Here is a 16,492-nt window from a genome sequence, read left to right on the forward strand (position 1 = left end):
TATTATGACTCGCTGTTTACTTAGGTCAAATCCGAGTTTATTCAGTCAACATTTGCCAGTCTGACGGATTTTCCCGATCCCTCTTCTTGATCCACCATTTCCCAGGAGAGACGAACACCCTGTACCCATATCCTGTGCCTGTAGTTTATCGAGCACCCTCCATGGCTCACAAGCATGGGTCGGGGGAAGGGGTTGAGGGAGCAGTTGATATTCAAGTCAGCCGGTGGTACTTTCCACGCAACGACCCCAAAGTTGAACCCTATAAAAAGAAACTCTGGCGAGGCCTTTACCGCACCCGAGGCTTCAGGTGGTGTACACGCCGCACGCGCCCCCACTGAAGCAGTCCCCAGTGACCCGCTCCCGAGGGTTCATTCACGTCATAGCGCCACGGCTCTGACGTAGGTTCAAGGGGCTGAGAGAGCCTAGACCCCAGCCGCGCGGGGCCAGGATGTGCCCGATAACAAACTTTATTTTGGGAAAGGCGATCCCAACTTGTTTTCCCGTAGCTCACCCCGAGGGGGCCACTGTTCCAGATTGATGGATTTCTCACTGCGTTTGGGGCCTAATAAGAAAAACGTATTGTTTGGACGGCTGACAGACACACACACACACAAATCGCTTCTCAAGTGAATTCTTTTCAATAACCGCCAAACACGATTCTCCGTTATTGGTCAGCTATAGTTCAAAATACAATCGTGTAGTGTTTTGTGAGCTTCAATCAACTGCATAGAAATGCAAGTTTAAAAAACATTCTTACCACATCCTCATTCCGCGCTAACCACTAGCTAACCACAGAAAGACATAAGAAGAAACAATTCACACAAGAGTATCGAATACCGACTGTACTGAGGAAGTTTAAGACATCGAAGAGGGTCGCCAAACGGGATCTTAAAAAGGAAACAAGTGGTACACAGGAATCCGACTATGAAGTGTGCTCAGCAGAAGAATAAAAAATAATAATTTGAGAATGTTTTGTTTGACATAAATCATTCCATTCACATCCCCTTTATCATACACGAAGGGGAATTTTTTTTCGCTCCGGCTTCAAACAAGCATGCCTACTTAAAAGGGCAAATAATCCAGAACCCCCTCCCCCACTACCCATTTCCCAGGCTAGAGTTAGGGGAACTATTATTATATTGCATCACGGCACCCAGCCGGCTCTTTTTTCCCCTGTGCGTCCCAAGCGTGTATATACCCGGGTGCACCCCAGCGAGCACACCACCAACGTGGAGCCTCCCTGGATCATGGTGGCAGGAAGTCGGCCGTGTGGAGCGGATACCGATAGCCAGCCAGCAGGATGCTCTGATGCGCTCTGATAAGAACTCCTAACCAGGAAGAGGACCTTCCTCCCTCAACATCCCCCCCACACACACACAACGAACCCAGCACGCCGTTACTGACGTCACAATGCGAAGTATATATAACCCTGGTGTGGGTGGAAGAGTTGTGTCTTAAAGGGATCCTCTCGCCTCTGAGGTTTGCTCACGCAGAAGGTGCTTAAGGATTCAAAACAAGTTTGAATTAACACCTTCAAAATGTTGTTCCTTTGTTTATGTTTTGGCTGTTTTCTTTGTTTTACTTTAAGTGGTTTGTTTGTTTGTTTGTTTGTTTGTTTGTTTGTTTGTTTGTTTGTTTGTTTGTTTGTTTGTTTGTTGGGGTGTTGGGGTGTTTGTTTGTTTGTTTGTTGGGGTGTTTGTTTGTTTGTTTTGTTTTTCAGGTTTTTCCGCCTTTTATGTTAGTGCTGTTTTGGGCTTCCCAATTTTATAAGTACATTTTTAGGGAATTGTACAAGTCAAGGCATGGTAAAATTAACGTCCAAACCCATTCCAACGAGTCACTTTCGAAAGGGGACAATACGTAAAGGATGCAAAGTCTGTCTAAATCTCTATCTGCTGAATCCAACATTTAAATTGTTTAAAATCTTCGAATTCAACGTTTATCAGAGTTCCTTCAAGGGTTTAAGTATTAATTCAACAATTTTCACAATTTTCCCTTGAAAGGGTTGCATGAACATTATTAACTCTGAAATTAACAGTTTAAAGGCTGGATTTCAAAATGTGAAATGCTGGATTTAACATTTAAATTGATGGACACGACACCATCAGAGAGTAGTCACTGACATGCACACATGCAAGTTTTAGATGCAACCTCAGTTGTTTTTAGCGTGTATAGGCTACAAGATGAAGTATCCGATCAAGATTGGGTATTTGAGGAAGCTGGGGGTATGTAAAGTGCAGAACAGACACGGTATTAAAGGGGGAGCAAATGACCCAAGGACGTGGGGTAAGTTTGGCGCCGCAGGGACCTGCATTGTCGGATCTTTGAGTTAAATAGTATTCGTCAGAGGCCGAGTAAAAGTTCTTCCTTTGGATATATATAAATATCTGAACGTAATTAGTTCGCTAAGTTGTCGTTTTTTAATCGTTATTATTTCCACGATGTCTCGCTGTCAATTTTTCTTAAGTTTGTCACTTCTCAGCGTCCAACAATGTGGTAGTTTGCGACAAAGATGCGAAAGAATTTTAAGTGTGCAATGACAGCCACATCTTCGGTGTGGGGGGGGTTGAAATTTCCTTGGCCATTTCCGGGAAATAAAACGATAGTGGTTCAGCAAGACAAAACGATCTGAATGGAAGTGTACTCGTTTAAAAAAAAAACGAGGACGTGTATTATAAATCTATCCCAAGGATCTGATATGACACAGGGGAGATATAGGTGACTCAACAACGTTCGGGTTCCATTTCTGAGAATTATTCAGCATCGAAACTGCAGCTTAAAGGGCAGTTTTAAACCTCAGGTTCTGATTGAAGTTTCATTTACGGGTGTGTCTGGCAGGTTTGTGGGGTATGGAACTTTGGGAGAGTCAGGTTGGCGTAGTGGTTCTTTCTCGCCTTCCACCTCTGCGGTCCGGGTTCGATTCCCGGCTGTATCCACGTGTATCCACGTGTACCCAGAATATTCTCGGGGTTTCCTCCCAACTCTAAAACTGTAACTGCTTCTCATTGTCTCCTCTCAACAGGTTTCTTCAGGCTTGCGAGCTACAGTGCCTAGGGTGCTTGTGAGGAATCCTCAAGGTCCTTACCAGAAATTAATGATAATAACAATAATAATGACTAACAAAGAGCGCAAAGATTTGAACACGCGTGTCTGCCAGTGCTCCGAGTTGGACTAGCTACTCCATTGTTCAACACCCAACATGATTTACGGTAAACCTGCCATTTTCCGGATCCCGCTCGACTGATGACTCTCGGACGTGACAAACGGATAGTCGCTTTTGGTGTTATTGCTTATAATGTGGGCTATTAGGAGAAGTCGAGAAAAATAACCGGGAGAGATCGATTGGTGATAGAATGGGACTGCTTTGGAAATAACATAATAAACGAAAGGGAAGATACAGTTAAACATGGCGAAAGCAAAGCGAGAGGCCAAACCCCAGACACCGAAGATGACCCTGTCTTGTTCTCTCTTTCGCCCCCCCCCCACTTGGGTCCTATCAGACGCATGACCGTTTGTGTGTCTCTCCGAATCGAAGTCTACATAAAAAAGCGTGCACTCAGGGGCGGCGGGGGAGGGTGAGCCAGCGATGGCCCCACCCATGTTGTCTGGCGAGCCAAGTTAATCCCGGTCCCTGAGGGACCACAGAGAGCGAGAAGCAAGCGGACAACACCCCGATATATGCCTCTCAAAAATCCGTTATCTTCGGCAGCATATTGCTTCACAAAATACCCAGGCTTGCACATGACAGCCTCCTTGCCCATCAGAGCCGAGCACGGAGTCGTGATTGGGGAGCTCGTAAGTTCGCAACTTCTATCAATAGTAAATCGTTAATTAAGATCAATTAATGCCGCCTCTCTCAAGACGTCACATCTGACCTATCCATATCAATAGCGGGTTTTTTTTTAATATGGGGCGAAATATCACTCAGTCGCGCGGGCCGACTTGGGGAGGAGACGGGAGATGACCCCCCCCCTCTCTCTCTCTGTCTTAACTTTGGCCCTTCGATCATTCCGTCTTCACATGTTTACGAGGGATTAACTCTGCAAGAGGTCGGGAGGGAGTACCCCGTTTCAGCATCTGAGAGAATGACTGTGTTTGCGGCAGATAAGAGCAAACGTCTGGGCGCGGAACGTCAGCTCGAGTTTCATCGGAGGGGCCAGTCATATCAACGGGTGAGAGGCCGGTGTGTGGAGGGCCGAATTCACCGAGTGGCTTGCGCACAGCGGAATTGGAATTATTCAATATCAACTAACCTACATAAGGACTTATGACATGAGAATTGTAACAAAATATAATCGATGTTTCCGCTGTGGGAGTTGTTCTTTCGTACTGAAGATAGTCAGGCTGGAGCCATTGGCAATTACTGACGGCATATATTAGGATCACGCTGCTTAGAATTGTATACACTTTGACTTGTCCTTTTTATGGCACAGCAGGAATTCCCTGATATAAATACTTCAAAATATCTTCCCTCAGATTGAAATGGATTCGTTCATTTCTTCATGATTCTTTCCCCATCAGCAAAAAAGTCAAAGGGATGAATTACTCGATGTAAAATGTGACTGCGTTATCCAATACGACAAATTGTCACGGTGTGATGACATTTATATGAATTTTTTACTGCCAGGAAAGGGAACTTCAGAGCATCTTGGTACATCAATCAATCAAAATTATTCAGACAGCGGTCTGAGACCGGTACGACAGAAGATTGAGCAGCGCGTCTGGCTCCCTATCCCAAGGGACCTGCTCTGCTTCGTCTGGGTCCCGTCTATCCCCCTACCAAGTTGAACGGTGGCCATGTAACATCATTACATTACACAGGACTGAGACATGTAGAGCCTCACGCAGAGTGGGAGGGGACCACTGCTCACATTTCCTGAAATTTCCACAAGCCACGTCAATATGTCCCCACCATTCAATATCAAAATTGCCTGAAAGTGCGTACTCTAATTCCCTCTCTTTCCCCTATTTTTCATCCATGTGATTTTTTTTTATAAATGACAGATCACGGTGGCAAGATTTTATTCCTGTTAAAGTTTATCAGATACAGTAAATACGAGAAGCCATAACTGCATATTAAGGACTAGAATAAAGTTTGGCTTTCTTTTGAATATAGGCCTACCCAGCACAATGGACACAAGACCTTTGCAACTGCTGTCCAACCTTTGTCCAACATTGGCATATACTGCCTATACACTGAGACAGTTGGCAGTAGTTAACTTGAATCATTGTACAGCCAACAGAAGAAGTATGAGGCCAACATACTCTTTAAAACACTCTTTGAAAAAAAACAGGCAGCAGCGAAGAATGCGAATCCAGAATATAAGCTCAATATAATTACCGGCAGTGAACGAAGGAAAGCCACTATTGGATTCTAGATCATCTGATACGAAGAGAACTTGCTGTCAGAAACTCCAAAGTTCCTCTTATACTTAGGGGAGGCGCTGTGTCGGTTATTGATCAAAATAAAAGGTAAACTTTATATGACCCAGATGAATATCGACAAGGGTTGTCGTGGTCATTGCGGGAAGAACACTGTCAATGTATGGCTGAGCTTCTAACCAACCACCAAGCCCTAATGACTCTCACTGAGATCGATCAGAAGCGATTCAAATGGCGAGAATGGATGAATTTGTGAACAGGCCAGTTCAATCAAAAATAGCGAGGCAACCTCGTTCCCATGGGTACGATCTTACCGCGCCATGTTGGTTCCCACCATGTCTTGCGCAAGGACCACGCAGGCAGCCCACGGAGTCGAGGTTGGGAGCGAAGCGATCCGGCCAAGGGGCTGCTATGATGTAAATCATTTCACTTTGTAATCTCCCCCTTTCTTATTGGTCAGCATCTCCCTTCATCATGCATAGCCTAACTTGACCAAGTACGTTAAACTGAGAGCTGTCTGTCGGAATCGCACGTGAAATAGCGTGACTGGATTTTTGTCCGACGTATTCAAGCAGCAGGGAGGAACGCCATCCATTGCCAACCACCAGGCACTTATATGCATATGCATCGCGATGCGGCCGAGTACAGTCAGCTGCACGGCGTGAGGATGAGTCGGCCTACAATGGCATGAGGCGTGGAACGGAAAGATTCCTAATCTGGGAAGATTGCTACTAAATGGGAAGGAAATCCAGCCTTCTTATCGAGGAGAAGTTCACTCCGTTGGACCGTTCAGCCCAGCATACAGAAGGCTAGTAGAAACACTATCAAATACCAAATACTCACAGTGGTGTTTCATTTTGGTTATTATAGTTTAAAACTGTAAAAATGTATAGATTTAAATTTTACTTAAAAGCCGTAAAAGTCCACAGAAATTAGATATATTTCGTACCGGTACTGATCCTGGAAACAGAGAGATGATTACAAGTCAAATGAAATGCATATCATTCACTTGACAATTGATTTTGCAACCTTCAAGCTACTGGCTTTCGTTCTGCAAAAAATGAAAAGGGAAAAGTCGACTTGCAGGGTGCCCACAGCCCAAAGCCATGGGTATACCAGTCAGGGAAGTCAAATTACAGAATTATAAAAGTGGGAGTTAATACAAATCATCTCCACCCGATCAGTGGCGTAGCCAGCTTATGGATCTGGTGGGCAATTTGATTTTTTTTATTTTCGTCCACAAAGAATTGTCAACCCCTCCCGCCATAAAAAAGTGATGGTACCATTCTCAAGTGTTAGCATTTTCAATTCTGGAAAAAAAGGGTAACATATCTAAGAGAGGGGTCTTGTCCCCTGCCCTCCTTGGATGCGTCATTGCGCCCAAGTCCTTTGCACCACTCGTTCCATGTCACGTTTATTATATTCTTCTTCAAATTCTCATCAACAAAGATGGATGAACACGGGTCATATGGTTCCAGTATAAATGATGAATGGGCGTGTCACATGACCTGGACCGGTCATAGTCATGCAGCCAGCGTCGGTTTGTCATAATCGTGTCTGGTATCAATTCCAAAACCAGTTGAAAAAGAGAACGGTCGCTGCCCTAGATATTAAACCGGAACTATGATTTAAGTCTTATGACAGAACAAGATTGTGAGCATCAGCAAAACCATTGGACCGAGTTGATTTATTTCCTAAGACAATTTGGATTTTTGGAAGTTAAAGAATTCCTGTCGAACAAAGTCAAGCCACATAAAAATCACCCTGTGCAGTGAAGAGCATGATTTTTTTATTTACGATAACCTTCACTTTTCGTTCTCTGAAAGACTTAAAGCGAGCGATAAAAATGTTATCAACAGGTCTGCGCCGTGACCTTGTTCGCGTTGGCCTCCCGGTTTCGCCTTACAGATGCTCTATTCGTGTTTATTCTCAAGTGTTAGCTGCCAAGGTCGCTCAGATCAAGCTTACGGATTGATCACGTACGCTTCTGTTGTGTGAGGGAACACACGACCCCGCACGAGCCACGCGTGCGTTCGTTTGCATAATTACAAACACAGGGATCTACGCCCGTCTTGAATCGTGGGTATCAGGCTGTCCCCAAAATCTGTCTGTTTTTCCATAACTCTCAGAACTCTAGAATTTTCTCACCCCCACGTAGATTTGATTTTGTGAGGCTTGAACTAAAGTACAGCCAGAAGAAAAAAGTTGCTCCGACCCACAGGGCAAAGCATTCTGTACAACTTACCCCGTGCAACTTGTAGTAGAGCCCACAGGCATTGCAGACCGGGTCCCCGTTTGGGTTCCTCCGCCAGAGGGTGGTGGTCGTTGCCTGGCAATTGGCGCAGGATGTCCCGGCTCGTCTGGCTGCGGACTGCGAGGCAAATACAGGAAGGGTCACCAGGTCATACCGGTACTGTATTATTTATTAAATCTTAGCAGTAATGTATAAAAAATTTAGTCGCCCGCTTAGCGCTGAGCCGTACTGGGATTCTTTCAGGGTTAGGCATGTAAGCTTTCATGATATCCGGGGGAAGGAGTAGAACGTATAACCAGCAACCTTTGCTGCTTGCAAATACATGTTTGTCATTCAGTTTGTTTTGTGTTTGAAGGGTACATGTGCGTGTACTCCAATCACAGACCTTGTTCTAGGATGAAAACTATAAAAACGTTGGGTGAGTGTGGCACATAATGATCGAGTTATTGGTGCATTGGCCCACCAAAGAGCCACCACAAATGTTGAATTAGTGAGGGGAAAACACTAATACAGGTCGAGTGTGAGATTCTGGGCCGTAATTCAGGTTTGTGCATTTCAGCACATCATCGGAAAAGCTGATGGGGGAACAGGCGGTAGCATAACATTGATTTCCGGGTCTGTTTAGTGTAGGTGAGAAGAGCCGCTCAGGAGAACTATCAGACTACAGACTTCTTGTGGGGGTCATACGGCAGAGTCGAATTCTGGCCCGATTTCATTTGGGCGGTAATTGCTTGATTAGATATCCTCAGCAATGGAGGTGTGTCAATCAGTGCGGACCACGTAGTTGCTAGGCCCGTTGCTCCCTAAGCTTGTTAACATCCCTGTTAGACATGTACAGAAGGGGGGGGGGAGTGAGGGAATAATTAGTTGCATGCCCGTATTTACAGTGATGAAGACTGTGGGGATGTCAGGCGCGTCTTTGCAGGAACGGAGGCTGGCAAAACCTAGCAGACAAGTTCACGGCGGTCGAAAAAAATGGCAACTACCTAGAAGTTCAAGTCATAATACGGAACCACTTAGAAAAGAAAAGTACATACCGTAACGCCACTGAGAAAATCAGTGACATAACATTTGCCTGCAGTGTTAAAAAGAGTGACCAACAATAAAAACCCGTTTCAGGAGCATCCTTCGCCAGTTATAACAAATTTGTACAGCCCTTGAGGAATGACGGCTTGCTATATTAGCACTGCACTTATTCAGTAATTTTTGGACGCGCAACGGTTTAATAATAATGATAATGTCAGTGAAATACAATGAATTAGACATCTGTTACGATGTTAGCCGACGTAGACACCACAGGAAACGTCCTTATTGAAATGGCGGCTGAGGTTGTTACCAACAGGAAGAGAGAGCTTTCCCGCTAAAAAGTTTTCACCCGAGCGGCAGACGACACAGTTTCAACAATGACAAATCGGGGATTACTTCCCGCTTAAACGCTTTGCTTTGGCATCCATCGACGTATGTACAACTTGGTGCGAATGGTTCGTTTCACAGCCTGTCAAGCGGCAGCTAAACCAAGACTTGACTTGTGGCAATTTAATTTGTCATCAAATTAGGCAATATTGGCTCAACTGGAATCGCTAATGGCCCGAGTCACTGGTCGTAACGGGGGTACTGAATCACACACCGATGGCTGCATAGCAGTGCTAATGTGCACTATTTATAAACTGACGAAAGGCAGACACTTCAACAGGCAAACGTATACCATCGCAAACTTCGATGTTCATAAATAAATAATCGTTTATTTTGAATGGATGACGCTGTGTCCAATCAAAAGGAACAGCTGTATCTTAAGATGATTTCAAATAAATGCAGGATATTTACAAATTAAAGGAATGCCAAACAGCTCTATCCAATTTCAGGCAATCTCTGGCTTTGTTTAAATGTATGTAATGTAAAAAATTCATAGACGGTACGCCGCTCCTTAAAGGTATACTTGCTAGCTCTAATTAATAGTGACAGGAGGGGGCATCATTGGCAGGATCAGAGTTGGGTCACTTCTGTGTCAAGTTATACTGCTTCCTAGACAGGCAAGAAATTCTTTTGGGATTTGTAATAGCTCAGCGGAAAAGACCTCACTATTTCAAAAACAAGATTGAAAGATTGTGTTTCAGCAGATAACGACATCTAAAGTCTCGAGAACCTGTCAACTTATTTGTGCTTTTATATACACCACAGAGGCATAAATGGTGCTGACCCGTGGGCAATTTAATCCTATAAAATTTTGCTAGAGTGGGATTCTGCAAGAGAGATGGGTGACAATCAAACGGAAAAGAGACTTTCAAAGGGTCGGGCATTCAAAGTAGCTGTCAACAACATGTAATTTTAGCACCTTAGTCCTCAGTTTATCCTAGAACTTTTAGCAGTGAAAAAGGGACATAAGTTCATTTACTTTTCAGAATTTAGTTTAAAGGGCAAAAGCACAACTTTGTAATTATCCTGGACAGAACCTTGGATCATTCAGAAATACAATAAGTTTCACACACTCTCCACGCACACAGTAATGAATGTAAAGAGTGGCCGCCGATTGACAACCGAGTGGCCTCCCTTACCAGTCGTCTCTTGGGCTTGATAAGTGGCCTGTTCTGTCCGTTCATCTTGTGGTACAGGCCGCACGCGTTGCACAGGTAGTGCCCATTGCCGTCCCGACGCCACAGGGGGGTGGAAGTGGCTCCACAGTTGACGCATTCTCGCCCCTCTGGAAAACAAACAGCCATAAAGGATCATTAATATGAGACCACACTCTGATCTTATGTTTTTGTACTGCATGGCAGCCCGGGCAAATAAAAAAGTAAAATATAACGAGTTCCATTTATCCTTTTGCCAGAGAATCAGTTAAGTTCAGTTAATGCATAGGCCCCTACACGGCGACACAGAATGGGCTCATGTTTTGTTGTAATACACTTTAAAGAGAAAAGAATGGCTGAAGTCCCAAGAGTCACAAGGATTTTCCGTTGCTTCCGTTCAGGCATTCTAATACTTTTGGCCCCATGAAATGAGAAGAATTTGAGCCTATCAAGAGGAAGATGAGCCAACTTCTTCCCATAGGATCCCCCATAGACCCGATTCCCCGGCAACTCAGGCCAAGTTGTGGGTGCATGATGCAGTGCCAAGCTGAAATGTTTGTGTCTGGCCAGCAATCCATGCCCTTGCAAGTTTGATAAAAACAATACCGGGCTTTCGGAAATCCTGGATCACGAGTTCATCTGATGAAACAATAGGACAAGGGCGTCCAGCTGCGCTTGGCTTGCAGCCCCTTGTATTATTGCATTTGACAAGTTCGTACAGGCTCTGAACCTTTTACATTGAATGTGTCATGTAGGATATTGGTATTACATGTGCTGCAAGGAAATATCGGATGTACGAGACTCGCTGTAAACATGAAATGACAGTCTTGACAGTGGGAAAAAACCTTGGGATGCAGAAAATAGTTCGTGGCCACAAATCACAGGAATTTCGTCAGAATGGGAACTCTCTTGCCAGAATGAAGAGTTATGGACCCAAACTTTGTAATTTCTTTACCGAGGTCACAGTTTCTATTCCAGTTCCAAAGGGGGAGGGTACGTCAAATGGAAGTGAAAAAGGAGAGCCCTTATGCAAACGTGAATCTGTATGTGATGTCATGTATAGAGCTTTCAAGCTGCAGGGAATTTGTCAAAGTTTGATATATTTTTGATCCCATATATCCTGTCCAATAAAGGATCCACGATTAAAGCAAAGCATTTATGGATCAAATATTCCGCTAAGGGCCTGCGATGGCCATAATCCGACTCCAAACAAATAGCCATGCGGACGGCTGTAACACTATGGTAACTCGTTGGATATCATTCGTCTCACCCCCCCCCCATAAAAAATCAGAAGGACCTCTCTGAACTGAACTCTTATGAACTGACCGTTTTAATCTGGCTTTGCAAATGCATGGAACTGAAGTCTATGGTTGATGGAGCCTTTCCAATGTACACGCCTCGCTCGTCCATTAGGTAACGAATGATGACCCCATCGGGACTTCTAGGGAGTACCTGGGGGCAGGCACCGGGCTCATGTTGCAACGAACAAGGGTGCTTCATCTCCATTCCGAAGAACGTCAAACATGTTTTCCATCTCCAAGTCCAACCTGGAATGTTGGGTTTCTTTAACCCGGAATTTAATCGCTAGTACAATGGGTAGCATTTTCATACCCACATGGGTAAAGGTATGAAACCTATATTCCATTGATGCTCGCCTCGCAAATGCTGCCGTCAATGGAGACCTTCGCTGGTGACACTGCTAACTGTGTTGTTGCCATGGTAATGACAAGTTACAGCGTAGGACCCTTTTTTTCGAAGAGCCCAGATCTTCTTTTTTTTCCATTTTTATATTTTTCCATTTTGCTATAAATCACCTACATTATGTCGGTAATTGGGACAGTATTGTCATCAGCCGACCTATTGGCAGACACCGGGAAAGGTCCACCTCCGTTCTATTATCTGTGCTACTCCGAAGCCGATCCATAAGACGGCGCACCTGGTGCCCCCCCCAAGATTTTTTTTCTGAAGGGGAAGTGCAGTTCCTTTATCTCTTTTATTTTGTTCTCAGTTGTTTGTCATAACTTTGAAAGCAAAATTCAGCACAACTAGACGGGGTGTGTTTTAGTTTTAGGCGATTGAGCGATATTGATTGCTACTTTAAAATGATGACGTCACAGAATTTTGGCGCATATCATCAGAAAACTAGCTGATCTCGTTACTTGTGCAAGAACATCCCTGCATCCTTAAATTAAACAGCTATGTCATATCTTGAGAAAATTGATCATGTCGAAATAGTCCCTTCAATAACTTCCGGGATAACGACGTCATTATTTTGCAACTTCACAAAATAATTTTAGCACCTCCCAAGAGGCTTTTGTCCACTTTCACGGAAGCTTAAAAAACAAATCTCAAGTTAGTTGCGAATCAGTAACTATCAGTGAAATATCATAGGAGGGCGCTCCTTTTTGTTATGACGTCAAAATTCCCAATGTATTGCTCAGCATACCACTCTTAACATTTTAGTAATTTGGTTGAGTCTAGGTATAATCCCACGTTCACGTGACTTTTCATTGCAATCAATACTATTCCCCACAGCAAGGTCTACCAGGTCTCTAAATATGCATGTGCTACCCAATTCAATTCAACTGTTAGTTGATACACTTCTTTTAATTTTGACCTTGCACTTTGATACCCGATGGCGTCACAGTGACTTCACTTCGTGAAAGATAGCGTATTTTAACATCAAGGTTTATCGACGTACGAGGTTTCATGATAATTTCTGAAACTGTCCTGATTAAAGGTCATTTGAACATTGAAAATGTGCCTGAATTTTGACCCTTCATTAACCCTGGTAGCAAAGGTTAGAAGACTTCGACATTCTCAAACAAAATAGACCTGTATCATAATGACGTCACAGTGATGGCAATCAGGTGGGACGCAATCCATTGAGTCCCCAGACAAATGCGCACATGTAAACAAAGCGTGACGTCATTATGTTTTAGGTCAGTTGTTACCCAACTCAAGATTGTTGTCTCAACGCAAGAAAAATGAACACTACATCTGTTTATGAAAGAAGGCAGTCTTTTTAAAATAGAATTACTTCAAATTTGATACCCACTGACGTACGGCCTCTATGTATACATCTTAGGTTCAGGGTTGATGTTCGTGTCAATGTCAAATTTATACGTTATACGGTGAATTATCGTCTTAAAGAAAGGAGGAAGATGGGCTACTACAAACGCAAAATAAAGCCCACTCGTATGTTTGAGTATACCTCCATCCCCCCACATGCTGGGCGCCACCCCCCTTGGAAATGCTGTGTCCGTCACTGCAACAATGGCAGTGAGATGGCCACAGAAGACCATGAAGGTAATCAATGGGACTCAGTTATAGCATTAATGCCAAAGTGAAAATATTTTACCTCAGACTAGAGTGAGATGTTAAACAATCATCAGCAAATAACCCCACAAACTCGAATGAGCAGGACCTTCGTTGTTTATCTTGGGAGGCTAAAGTCCAAGAAGTTGTGGGGAAAGGCTTTTTCTGGATCGGTTTTGGATTGGCTTGGTTTGGTCACTGGTTGAAGCTTGAGCGGCTGATTTAGGGCACAACCGGCCGCCAGCCCCCCCCCCCGTGGTGAAACCTGACACCGAGACCCACGTGTCTGCACACGCGCGTGGGGAGCCAGTGGGAGGTCTTCGGCATCAACTTCCGGGACCACTTCGGCGGCGCCGAGTCCGCTGCGCTAGCGGCACATGTGCACACGGGACCGTGGCAAAAGAGTGTCAAAGGTCACGCTGCATCTTGTTCGGGGGCATAGAGGGGTGGTGTTAAATGAAATCCAAACGAAGGCATCTGGAATTTCGATTTGCCGATTGCAATACATATACAGCGCAGTTTCCTAGAAACAGGCCTCATAGACAAAGCAGGAAGAGCAGTGTAAAAACGTATGACAAAAGCCAAACCTAGCTGAACAAAGGCCTGTGACTATTTTCTCTTCAACCGGGTTTTAGGAATCGATATCGCAAGAATTTCAGCATTTAAAGGAATGGATAGTCATTTGCATGGCAACTCATGTCCCATTCCCCATGCAGTCGTTTATAACTGAATTCCTCAGGATCTGTTTTGAAGTCTACCAAGGGTGCGTTATTTGAAATTGCATCAAGTGTTGAAGGACAAGACAGGAAAATACTGAAAACAACACTATATGAGCAAACAACTTCCTAAAGGTTTATATTACACTTACCAAATCAACCCAATAGAGCAGGTATATAAAGTATGGAGCTTTTCTAAAACTTCATACAATAAATCATGCATTAACTATCAGTTGAGTGAAATACATGATTTCTAAAATTCCCACTTCCTTGTATCGGTTAAAAAAAAACATGGTGTACGGTTTGTTTAACCCTTCCGGTTTAAACAACACGTGGGGAAACGATCACGAGGCAGGGGAGGAATCGAGGATTTCCCCTCGGCTAGTAGGCCTGTACAGAGGGTCACAGCTGGCCCGCGTTCGCCGTTTCGGACAAGAACCAACCCGTAAAGCCGCGACCCAGATAAAAACTCACGGGTGTTAGGTCGAAATCAGAATCAGTCTAGACGAATATGGGGTTCTGTCCACTGCATCCCCAGCAGCAACGACCAAAAGTTGGAAACTGACGAGCGAAACGTGCAAAGTGGCTTATAGAGCAACCCTGCATACCCATACTGACCGACAACCTTCAACCATGGCACTCTCGAGGCTACTGCTGATGATAAATCTTACCAACCCCCCCCCTTTCATTTTTTGAGAATTAGATATCATCAGAGATATCGGAAGTTTGTGAGAAAAATCATAAATCAGCAAATCCCGAAGTTGGTGTTTTACATAGTGTAGAATCAGGTCATATGAAGAGAAAATATATACGCGCCAGTGATCGACTGATTCATTTATTTTTATAAGGGAAAAGGCTTTACTATCAATGTGACCTCGACCGCAGTGTTTGCAACGTTACAGTCTACATCGTGCCGCTTTTAAAAGTGGGTTTGAACTATGACCTTAAAGCAAATTCGCACTATAACAGGAAGAACTTGTTCGTATCGTTGCAGTCACGTATGGCCCTTGTAGAGCGCATGTTTACAGCAACCGTTGTTTCACTGGGAAAGAATCCAAACAATAAACCCAAACCGATCCTAGACACTGCCACGTGGGTGATTCTACTGAGTGACTTCAAGCGCTTCAACTGCACGTGTTGGCAACAGAATGCGATGAAATGTTTATTTGAATTGGCGCCAATATCGTTTGTACCCGCAAGGGTACAGTTCAAAAGAGATGGTTCTGAGATATAAACGTGCAGCATGCAGAATGTTGCTGTCCAAAATGAAACCTAGGCCTACAAGGTATAATCAGGAAAACTGTACGAGTTAAGACATCTCAGGGGAATGATCACTAATTAAAACTTAGATGTGGTTGCATCATGAATAGAAAGAAGACTTTTGGAATACACAACTGTATTGTAATGATGTAAAGCGAACCAGGATAAAATAAATATTATTACACAGTGAAAATAAAGTCGTTCGTCCCCGTTGCTTGAAAGAAAATCGAGGTATTTTGCATATTTACACACAATACAATGTTTGAACAATTTCATGGGTGGATCCAGGCGGCCAACAGGTGCGACCCCCCCCCATAAAAGGAGCCAATTTTTGAAAAATAATTGAAGGTGAACTTTCGTGCTATTTTTATATTTTGTGTCTTGAAAAAAAGTGTAAAAGCCTGTAGCCCCATGGCCCAGAAAAGCTATAAATGGTGACATAAAAAATCCAAATTTCTAGCCCTCAAAATAAGTTTGCCCCAAGGCCTGGTTCTGGATCCGCCCCTTGCGTTTTGACGAATCTGTCTGAAACGCGCTTCTTAAAGACAGGTATGAAGCTGATTTTCATGATAAAAATCTTCAGATATAGGTTTACTGATACGAAGACAGAATACAGACCCACTGTGCTGGAATTTAACCAGTGGTGGCCTATAGTAAACATTCCCAATGAAACTGAAAGGTTATTTCTGACATGTCCCGTTTTTGATACAATGTTAAGACGAGTGCTCCTTTAAAAGGAAAGAGGAAGGTCAGCAAATTTTTATTGGCACGTGCACATGAGGTTGTCGTTTAAACAATGGAGTCTGATATCGACTGAGAATATGATTATTTTCTCATGTTGAACTGTCCTTGGTGTCATCTGTGCACAACCATCTGAGCAAAAGGTCAAAATTAAGGATTCTTGCGGTTCAGGAATGAAATGGTGTTTTTCTTGGGGAGGTGTTTTGGACTGTTGTGGATACTGTCGTTGGGAAGGCAAAAAGTTGAATGTGTGA

General features: G+C 43.8%; 1 protein-coding gene across 5 annotated transcripts in view; it reads right to left on the reverse strand.

Moving 5' to 3' along the window:
- LOC110987737 (GATA-binding factor 2-like) overlaps positions 1 to 16,492 on the reverse strand; it is a 62,969-nt gene that overhangs the window by 13,101 nt on the left and 33,376 nt on the right. For all 5 annotated transcript variants that reach the window (XM_087135815.1, XM_087135813.1, XM_022250759.2 and 2 more), the window contains 2 exons: positions 10,189 to 10,334; positions 7,628 to 7,753 (listed from right to left, as the gene is read on the reverse strand). In XM_087135815.1, coding sequence (XP_086991941.1) covers positions 7,628 to 7,753; positions 10,189 to 10,334 — 272 coding nt within the window. The remainder of the gene's footprint in view (positions 1 to 7,627; positions 7,754 to 10,188; positions 10,335 to 16,492) is intronic.

Source organism: Acanthaster planci, linkage group LG04 (genome assembly GCF_054643075.1).
Source record: "Acanthaster planci isolate LZ-2023a linkage group LG04, COTS_SCS, whole genome shotgun sequence".
Classification (NCBI taxonomy): Eukaryota; Metazoa; Echinodermata; class Asteroidea; order Valvatida; family Acanthasteridae; genus Acanthaster; species Acanthaster planci.